The sequence below is a fragment of the Danio aesculapii genome, chromosome 22, assembly GCF_903798145.1.
Source record: "Danio aesculapii chromosome 22, fDanAes4.1, whole genome shotgun sequence".
Classification (NCBI taxonomy): domain Eukaryota; kingdom Metazoa; phylum Chordata; class Actinopteri; order Cypriniformes; family Danionidae; genus Danio; species Danio aesculapii.
This window is the reverse complement of record NC_079456.1, coordinates 7,800,920-7,811,436: the sequence shown is the minus strand read 5'-3', so window position 1 is coordinate 7,811,436 and position 10,517 is coordinate 7,800,920. Positions and strand designations below refer to the sequence as shown.

The following is a 10,517-nucleotide window of genomic DNA, read 5'->3' as shown; positions in this document are numbered from 1 at the left end:
GAAATTACTATTTACAACAGTTAGTTGACTTACTTTTTACATCCCACTTTTCCAGTCTAACAATTAACATTAGCCTATAATTGTGTTTTTAACTATGAAAGCGTAATTACAGGTTTGTGAAAAGTCATGCACAATATCTGTTTACTTGAATAACATGTATGACAACGCAATGAAATTTTGAGAATCAATGCTAGATTGCAAATTTCGCTTTGTGGAGAGCATTACATATAAAATGGTTGGGGATAACCCTGGGTAAAAAAAATGTGTAAATGTGGCCATCTGGCGGTCAAAATTATGAATTGGTGCAGTACTTGATTGAGTTTTACCAATTTTTTCATCAAGAAGATGAATGGATAAATAGTGCGCTGATGATGAGATAAATGCATAGTTGAGGGATCGAATTCATTTAGAGTTGGCATACTTTCATTATAGGGTGAAATATAAATTATTTTAAGAAGAGAATGATGAAGGAACTTTGGCAGAATCAATGGGATCAGGAAGAAAAGTGTTTGTTTTTCATACAGAATCCAAAGTAAAGTTGAGGGGAAATCATAAATGTTGAGGAGAGAGGAGATAATACATTAAGGATGCGATTTGAACACTAAATTAAACAAGTCAACGATCCTATATCAGGTATAGGCGAAAACGCTATTTAAATTTGTTGTTTGTCAACTGCCAATCTCAAAAAGGAAAAGAAAACAGCCTATGACTCAGACTCGAGTCGACAACTTATATATATATATATATATATATATATATATATATATATATATATATATATATATATATATATATATATATATATATATATATATATTATAATTGAATAAAATGGTAATCAAGTGTTTTGAAAAGACCATAATTTAAAAGTAACCCTTAAGCCACTGAAACTGATCCTCACTTTTGATTAAATGTTAATGTTCACTTTATGTGCTGGCATCGTAATGTGTTACATCTATAATGCAAAAGCTAACCGTATAGTTAAAAATAGTCACTGCAGAGCCATTTGGACAGAGCTCCAGCGCCCCCCGGAATCAGTCTGCTACATCTGGCAACACTGTAGGAGGAGGAGCCCAACTGGCTTTGACCTTATGTGGTCAAAAGCACTCGTCGGGACGGTCCAATGACTGGTCGGGACCTAAAAAATATGGGCGTGTTGTTCATCGTGACGGAAATGACGTAATATCGCTGTGCTCGTTAACCACCGTAGAACGGGGAAGCAAAATGACAGCTAGCTCTCTAACTTCGGCTAAAACGATAAAAGCGGTGTAGTTTGCGTCTGTTTCACAAAGCTTAAGGCGTCTAAATCAATTACAAAATGGCTCCGGCTTGTTTTGTTTTTAACGTTTTGGATAATCATTATTCTTCAAAGTTACTTTGGTTTCGTTTTTGGTGGAGCTAAGCTAATGATATTAGCCGATCCATCAAAATCATGGAAACATAGGAAATATGTTCGGAGGCATTGTCACTCGGTTGTTTATCGTTCTCTTCTATGGTAAGCCATTTATTGAAATAATTTTATTTAATAATAAATAAGAATATAATTAAGTTACAGTATTTTCCTCTCAGTTGATTCACATCATGAAAATAAACGAGAATACAAAAACGTACGGCTGGATTAAATTTGTTTTAATGCTCAAACAAGTGTATAAATGCAGTTATACATAATGATGTGTGTTGTTTGGTGTTAAAGTTGTTGATTCTCATCAATGTGAGTCTTGCGTGTTTGTCTGATTAATGTATGTAAGTCAGTAATGATCTGCAGTTTGTTTTTGTATATTAAAATTCCAGACCCCTAAAAGCTCTTCTAAACTGTAAAAATGCAGCACTTTTTTCTTTGTTGCATATTTTTGTCCAGGTATCACATAATTTATATTTCTCTCTTCAGGTCTGTCTTCACTTGCCTCAGACCTGTTGTCTGTGAAGGAGGGACAGTCATTCACTCTGCCCACTGATGTTAATCTAATCCAAACAGACATTAGAATTAAATGGTATTTTAATAATATGCGCATCGCTCAAATCAATAGAGTTCATGACGGTAAAACCTGTACAGATGATCTGTGTAAAGAGAGATTCAGTGACAGACTCAAGCTGGATCAACAGACTGGATCTCTAACAATCACAAACACCCGAACCACAGACTCTGGAGATTATAAATTGATGATTACAATATACAGCAGCGACCGTGAACATATCTTCAGTGTTTCTGTCAATTGTGAGTGTCATCCATATCTTCTAATTAATATTAGAATATGACTAGTTAAAAATGATTGAATCAGGCCAGTAAAGAGGATATTTTATCTCATATTTTAACTCATTTATCTAATAACATTATCCGATTAAAATTTGTTCACTACAAACACATTTTCAAGACATTTGTTCACAAAATGACTTGGCACTAGTCCAAAATAGTTGCATTAAATTATGAAATGAAATTAGATTATTGAGAGTTAATAATAATAATAAATATTGTTTTTCTTTGTTAAATTAGATATCGAAACATACAAACTATCAACTATACTTTTTTTTTTTCTTTAGGTGGATCTGATGCTTTAGATGAAGTGTCTGTAATAAAGGGGGATTCAGTCACTCTACATGCTGGTGTAAGAGCTGACCAGGACAGAAGTGTGTGGTATTATAATGATATTCGCATTGCTCAGATCAGCGGGGGTAAGATCTGTACAGATGATCAGTGTAAAGTGAAATTTAGAGACAGACTGAAGCTGGATCATCAGACCGCATCTCTGACCATCATGAACATCAGAGAAACAGACGCTGGACCTTATAAACTAACGAAACGAGACGGTGATGAAATCTTCAGTGTTATTGTTTGTGGTGAGTCATTTAAAAGCAGATTAGATGTTTAAACTATGTGTTTCCTATGTGTTACTCTTTTTTTGTGCATTTTGTCTTGGTAATCTCAGCAAAACGAAAAGCAACCTTTTCAAATTGTGAGTGGAGATTAAGAAAGTAATCTTCATAACACAAATGAAGATATATTTAACCAAGTGTAGTCCTTACTAAATGAAACCTATGTGTTACATTCATTTAACCCACCCAAGTGCTGGCCCTTGCTGCACCTGAGACTACAACCTGTGACCTTTGAGTCAATAACCATTACCCATTTAGTTGCAATGGGGAACATAAACTGAAGTTCACCCTTACCTACTAATAGTGTGGAAAAAACAGCATTGGTCAAGTGCTCAATTATAAATATGTCCATCAAGGAGATTAAATTTGCTTAATTTAGTGGGATGTGTGTATGCATGTATATGTGTATATTTAGATATTTGGAAATGTTTTGTTGCAGCAGAGTTTTGTTGGAATTAATATACTTTGAAGGAACATTCATCTCTTTAATTCCTTTTGTCTTTGTGTTGTGAAGATGAAAATAAGTTTAATGTAATGAATTTTAATTTTGGTAAACTTGAATTGGTCAAGGCATAAAATGTAAGCACCAGTGCTCTGGGGGCCGTGTCCTAAAGAGTTCAGCTCCAGCTTGCCCTTAACATACCTACCTATAAGCTTCTAGTTTTGACTAGTAAGAGCTTGATTAGCTGGTTCTTTTTCAAAAGGATCTCAAAGCAGCTGTTTGTTTGTGTTTCAGGTGTTCCGGGTGCACAGATGAATAAAGTGAAGAAAAAGTCAGTGAAGGAGGGAGAATCTGTCACTTTAGATCCTGATGTGATAAACATACCAAATAATTCAACATGGAATTTCAATGAGATCGTTATCGCTGTGATCACTGGAGATCTTATTAACACCTGTACAGGTGATCCGTGTAAAGAGAAATTTCAAGAAAGACTCTCACTGCATCAAACTGGATCTCTGACCATCGTGAACACCACCGCCACAGACTCCGGAGGTTATCAACTTAAAATCAATGAGTTCAGGAGCAGATACAGGATCGAAAGGATTCAGAGATTCAATGTGACTGTGACCTCGTCTGGTGAGAATAATTCAATCATTCAGTGCATTTTAATTACGTGTCTTATGTTTTTTTTCCTGACAACTTTTTAATATTGTTATTAGCCTATCAGTAATCCTGAGAATTCATGTTACTTTTCAAAATGATAGACCGTTTCAAAGTGCTCTAAATCCTACACCAAGAATACTTGTCAAAACTGGGGAAATGCATCAAAAATTGTAATTAATACAAAGCATCTAATTGTATTATTTAGTGATTCACATAACAATCTTAATTCATAAACGGAAGTTAAAATGATCAGGATAAACACAAAATTAGCCAGTTTTTACCCATACAATTAAAACTAATAAACTAAAATAATTGTTTGAATCTCCAAAAAATTAGTCTAGGTTTTTCATAACCATACATAGAAACCTCTGTTAATGTGTACTCAAGTTTTAGATATAGGTTTTCACAAATGGAATTGACATATCTGCTGTTTTCCCTCCATTTTTCTACATGTTAAACACAAGACCATCACCTAAACAAAAGCTATAATGAAAAATGCCTGAACACAAGTGTAATTGATTTTTCTTTAAAGTGGACCCAGTTTAAAGTTTTAAACACTGTTGTGTGGCAACAGTGTGTGAATATAACCAGCTTCTAATGTTACAAATGTATTTTTTATAATCACACTTGATAAATAGAAACACTTCGAATGAAATTCTCCCTTTGTACGTGTTGTCAGAGGAGGAAAGCCCAGCCCATTAGTGACAATCTCTCCCACATTAGAATAGGATGTCAGTCCTGTTTTTAAATATGCCACAACCTCATTTGAATTTAAATCGAGAGTCACCAAAACGACACATTTAGGATCAGAGTTATAAATGTGAAAACTTAGAGCTGTAACTTCTCATACACACTCTAGGGACATCAGTGACTTATTTTACCTCTAGTAAAAATGGGCATAATAGGTTCCCATTAATGCTGAAAACATCTCAGGAATGAAAGGACCAGAGGTCAATATTTGTTAAATATGCTAAAATACTGGGGACTATCTCATAAACTCTGCACTGTTGGTGCACTGCCATTCCAATGTGGAGCCTCTGCTGCCAGTACAGTACAGTACAGGTTGTTAGCGGGTACATCTGAGCTTCATCTTCAACTTTGTCCTCAGTTAGCACACTGTTTGCACACTTTGTTTGTACTATGAGATCATTAAGTCTGGAACAGAAATGCACCAAATTAAAAACAAATAATCTAGAAAAAAAATTCTGATTTCCAATTTAAGGTTGGTGCATCTCTACTTGCCTCTATGATGCCTTTTTTTGTAATTGTATTGTCTTTTTTTCCGTTAATCAGAAACCAATAGTTACTGCATATTTTTATCCAAGAAAAAAAAAGAGAACAGTTCAAATTCTTGGTTGGCCAGGACCAAGAGAGTCTTTTTGAAATGAACACCATTTTAACTGCATTACATAAGTTGTGAATATTAGTGAAATTTCAGTAGACCTGAGAAGACTGTCCTTTTTTCAGCTGCTGTTACACGTGTCAGATTTGCTGGGGTTGCTGGTGCTGTTCTGCTGTTTGTGTCTGCAGTGATCATCCTTATTGTTCAAAGTAGAAGAAAGCAGGATAAGGTAAAATAAACTGAATTACTCTGATACTACCAAAAGCAGCTGGATGAATACTTTTATGTGAGATTCTAATAAATGTATTTTTTTTTAAAACCATATATAACAGCAGTACTAGTTACTCTTTAAAGCCAGTTACTTTAATTTCCCCTGTATTGACTGACAGCTCCTATTTTATTTTTGTTTTTATATTTTATCACCACTAAAGCACACCTTTACAGACAAATAAATAAAATTCATATTCATACGCTTATCTAATGTAAAATAGTAAATTGAAACTAAATTGAAGCTTTAAACGCACTGTACATTACACATACATCTATAGTAGCTATAATTTGTTGCACAGCTATTGTATTTGTACTCCCATCTTTGGTAAATGTTTGTAGATTTGAAATCTGAATGACAAAAATAGTAGAAAAAGCAAAAAGTAATCATTTTAACTTAAAAATTAACAGCTGCTAACATTGTGTTCTGTATGCCAGTGGTCCTCAACCCCCGGGCCGCGGAATCCGTAAATCAATTGGTACAAAGCTGCACAAGATATCATAAATTATTTTCATTTTATTTGTTATCTGAGTCTGAATGATCTTTTATTTTGAAAAATCTTTTATTTTGAAAAATGACCATAATATCTCGGTCTCTTGAGTGCCAAAATTTAACAAGCTAGCAAAATGAGTAAGAAACAGACGTCTTTGGAAAGTTTCTTTGCGAAGGGGAAAAGGACCCACTAACTGCCAAGGAATGGATCCCCAACGCATTTGTCAGCAAACCAGGTAAATCCAGCATGCCTGGGCAAAAAGATCAACTGCTGGAGATCACAAGTGATGGCGGCCGTTCACATATCGCTTCTGTTCAGTGCACAAGTTCTTTATTTCTAATAGAGGCGAGCGGCCTGTGCACGCAAACATTACAGCGTGCTCGTGTCTTCCAGGTGCACCAAGTAGAAAACATCTTCAGAATGCGCGAGTGCACCGTGAGTCACAAGACAAAAACTGACCGATTGGCTGCGTATACAAATTACGGTAGCGTTAGCACAGCAGTGCTTTTTTAATTTTCTCCATAAATAAAACTTGTATCAGAGTTGCAGCAATGTTATGTCAGCATGTCATCCTCTGAGAAAACGGTTGTTGGTTGCCTACAAACATAAACACATCTACATACACCCACCTCCCGGGCCGCGGTAAAATTTTCTAGCATTGACCAGTCCGTGATGACAAAAAGGTTGTGGACCACGGCTCTATGCAACACAAAGACCTCGGTTAAAATATCAGTAAATGTAGTTGGTTTCATGACCATGTAACATAGGGGTGTCCAATCTCTGTCCTGGAGGGCCGGTGTCCTGCAAAGTTTAGTTCCAACCCAAATCAGACACACCTGGGCTAGCTAATCAAGCTCTTACTAGGCCTTCCAGAAACATTCTTGCAGGTGTGTTGAGGCAAGTTGGAGCTAAAGTCTGTAGGACACTGGTCCACCAGGACTGAGTTTGGACACCCCTGATGCAACAGAAACATTCTGCATTTAAAATAATACAATAAATATTTAAGATGGAGAGACTACTCTGATTTGCCTCAAAAGCACAAATCCACTTTGGGTTTTTTGTGTTTGTAATCTTCATTTTTGTTTTACCTTCTGTGAATGTGTTTTATTTCAGGGAAACTACTCAGCTGTTAAGAATGGGAAGCCTCAATCCATTCCAGCAGAAACAGTCATCACATACAAGAAATGAAGAATTATGGTGCTTGCAGTAGAATGAATTGTTTGAATGTGTGCTTGATGTTTTTCAGTATATTTAAATTTATTAATACTATTAATTTGATCTAAACATTAATAATTTTTTTTCTGTTTGCACAACATTTTGCTTTGACATGGTTTGACCTGGTGAAATTTTGACCCATCTATTTAATTGTTTGCAAATTGGTTCATATACTGGAAGACTCGAGTACTCTTTACAAATTGGCAGTTGTGAGTTTTAAAGTCATTATTATACTCTAAATGAAGATGGATACTAATATTTTTGTCAAAAGTCGCAGACATACTGTGTAGTATATATTTACCTCAACATGCCTTGCTTTTCAGGGATCATATTTTATATGCTCTGCTGCCATATGTTAACAAGTAGTGCCATAAAAAAAACACTAATTTCTGAGGGGCTTATTTATGACATATTTAACTTATTTATAAGTCATCCTAATAAAACTTTGGCAATGAAATATGCAAAACCAAAATTCATTAGAATATTAAGTAAAAATTCTTCCATTAAAGGGATGGTCCACTACGATATCATATTTTAAACTGTAGTTTTTGTGTAATGTAGTTGTGTGAACATAAATAACATCTCTGAATGCTCAAAGTTCATTGCAAAGATATATATATATATATATATATATATATATATATATATATATATATATATATATATATATATATATATGTATGGTATGTTTTATTTGATTTCCACAGTCTTATTTTTTGTTATTCTTTTGACAATCAATTGTCACAGCATCCTAACTGTAAGTCAGGGATTACTGCTTAAATAAAAGTGCCAATGCCAGTCAACATGACTGCAGAAGGAAAAAAAGTGGTGTCATTCATTTAAGAATGCTGCGTTGATGAACTCTGTTAACAAACCCACAAATCTAATGTAGGATGACAAAGCTTTTATACAATGTCAGAAAAAAATCTTTGCTAGCTACTGAAGAATAGCAGCTAAACAATGCCTGTTCTAGCATTTGCAGGTGTATTATTAGTAATGAAGACACTCTTTTAATGTTACTGCAAACTTTTATTAGTACTTTCTATTATCACAATTATTGTTTATGATTGTGATGTCATATTCGTTAACTATTCCATTTCAATGGCTTGAATAGTGCTGCACCCCTAGACTATTTTGTATATTTGTGTATTATATTATTATAGTGTTCCAGAGTTACCCTGTGGTCTGCTATAGAAATTAAAAGTGCAGATCCATCCACACTCTTAATACCTAATCCCAGCAGACATAAAACAATCTTTTATGGTTTCCAATTGTTTTCTAATTGGTTATTTATTGGGGACTAAATTAGAACGTTCTGGGAATGTTCTCTGGGGGTAAACTAGTACACTTTTCAGTACACTAAAATAATTCTTGTGGACGTATGTTTGTTAGTTTTTTCATTTTCTTGTAACTTCTACTTGAATCAATCAAAGCTGACTAAATAAGTTTAAAATTGTATAACTTTAAAACAAAAAAAGCTACTAAACTGATAAAAATAATAAGAAAAAACATTTGTTGTCATGACTTTTTGTCATATCATTCTTACATAGTATATTGCAAGCAGGTTTTTGTAATAAACAAAAAGGAACTATTCTGGGAATGCTCTATTAATTAAAAAAATATTCAATTAATATCTAAAAAACTTTCCTGGCTAACCAAAAGTGAACATTCTGGAAAATAAAAATTGTTAGCTTTGATTTGACATACAAGACATTGGCTACATGCATTGGCTACTACAAATGCAAACAGGTATAAACCCATTGCAAATGCGCGAGATGGGCAGTAAAAGTGAATATGCTTGGGTAAATATGAATAATATCCAACCTAGAAATATTATTTTAATATTTATTTTGTTATCTGTTACAGTTGATGTTTGGTCAGTGTTTTTTAAATGCATCATTTGGCAAACAGCCGATTTTAACAGGAACTTAAATGTAAAGACTTTGACAAGATGATTGAAAGTTCAGAGTGTTCTGTCTCTAGTTAATCATGATTTCTGTGATTAGTGTGTGATCTTATCTAGGTCAAGGCCAAACTAGTGTACTCGCTAGGCTACCCACTAAGAGAGGTGAGAGGGGACGATCGCACACAGGCACGGTTTGAGGCAACTGTTTTTCGTGTGAGAAGGCTACTGTACTGAGCTTCAGTGAGATTTGTTTGAGATTTATGACCGAGATTTCTTATGCTCCAACCAGGGCATTAGGGTAGGTAAACTAAATATGGAGCACTTTTACAGTTCAGAATTATTAAACCCCCTTTGAAATCATTTTCTGTTTTAAATATTTCCCAAATGATGTTTAACAGAACAAGGAAATTTTCACAGTATGTCTGATAATATTATTTCTTCCAGAGAAAGTCTCATTTGTTTTATTTCGGCTATAATAAAAGCAGTTTTTAATTTTGTAAAAAACATTTTAAGGTCAACATTTTTAGCCCCTTTTAGCTATATGTTTTCTCAATAGTCTACAGAACAAACCATCATTATACAATAACTTTTCTAATTACCCTAACCTGCCTAGTTAACCTAATTAACCTGGTTAAGCGTTGAAAATGTCACTTTAAGCTGTATAGAAGTATCTTGAAAAATATCGAGTCAAATATTATTTACTGTCATCATGGCAAAGATAAAATAAATCAGTTATTAGAAACGAGTTATTAAAACTATTATGTTTAGAAATGTGTTGAAACAATCTTCTCTCCGTTAAACAGAAATTGGGGAAAAATAAACAGGGGTAAATAATTCTGATTTCAACTGTACATCCATATCGCAATTCTGTTTGACACACAAAAAATAGCAAACTTCCTAACTGTAGTGTATGTTTTGTATTTTGTTAGTGTGGTTTATTTAGGCGTTCTGTACGCAGAAGATGTCGTGTTTCTTTTTCACATTGTCTTTGGTTGGGAAGATTAGGGATTTGGAGTTTCAGTTACAATTAATTGGTTTTGTTGATTTCTTTTATTTAGGCGCCGCTCTAGTTTTTTATTTTTTAAAAACTTAATTAGATTTATCTTTATTTTACTATTGTTATTATTATTATTATTATTTATTATTTAAAATAAATTACTGCTTATTTCATCTCATTTAAGTCCTTGTTTGCTGTCTTCACCCTCCACCTTATTTGTTTTATAAATATTTATGATCCTTGACCCGAGACATCTTATGGGACTGTAACGGTTAATTCTAATCAAATGTTAAACAACTTTTTTGTATCACATTTTCTGT

The 10,517-nt window shown here is 33.9% G+C and overlaps 1 protein-coding gene across 1 annotated transcript; it reads left to right on the top strand.

Annotated features, from left to right (window-relative positions):
- The first annotated feature begins 1,190 nt into the window (after positions 1 to 1,190).
- si:dkey-19a16.7 (uncharacterized) lies at positions 1,191 to 7,910 on the top strand. Its single transcript, XM_056447268.1, has 6 exons — positions 1,191 to 1,495; positions 1,889 to 2,215; positions 2,539 to 2,835; positions 3,608 to 3,949; positions 5,444 to 5,547; positions 7,193 to 7,910. The coding sequence occupies exons 1-6, from the start codon at positions 1,450 to 1,452 to the stop codon at positions 7,265 to 7,267; spliced, it is 1,191 nt and encodes a 396-aa protein (XP_056303243.1). The 5' UTR covers positions 1,191 to 1,449; the 3' UTR covers positions 7,268 to 7,910.
- Positions 7,911 to 10,517: the final 2,607 nt, after the last annotated feature.

What these genes read in the sequence shown, in the direction of transcription:
- si:dkey-19a16.7 (XM_056447268.1), top strand. Translation starts at nt 1,450, where the DNA reads ATGTTCGGAGGCATTGTCACTCGGTTGTTTATCGTTCTCTTCTATG. An exon ending in CTTCAGTGTTATTGTTTGTG is followed by an intron (nt 2,836 to 3,607) that starts GTGAGTCATTTA and finishes TTTGTGTTTCAG; the next exon opens with GTGTTCCGGGTGCACAGATG. An exon ending in TGTGACTGTGACCTCGTCTG is followed by an intron (nt 3,950 to 5,443) that starts GTGAGAATAATT and finishes TCCTTTTTTCAG; the next exon opens with CTGCTGTTACACGTGTCAGA.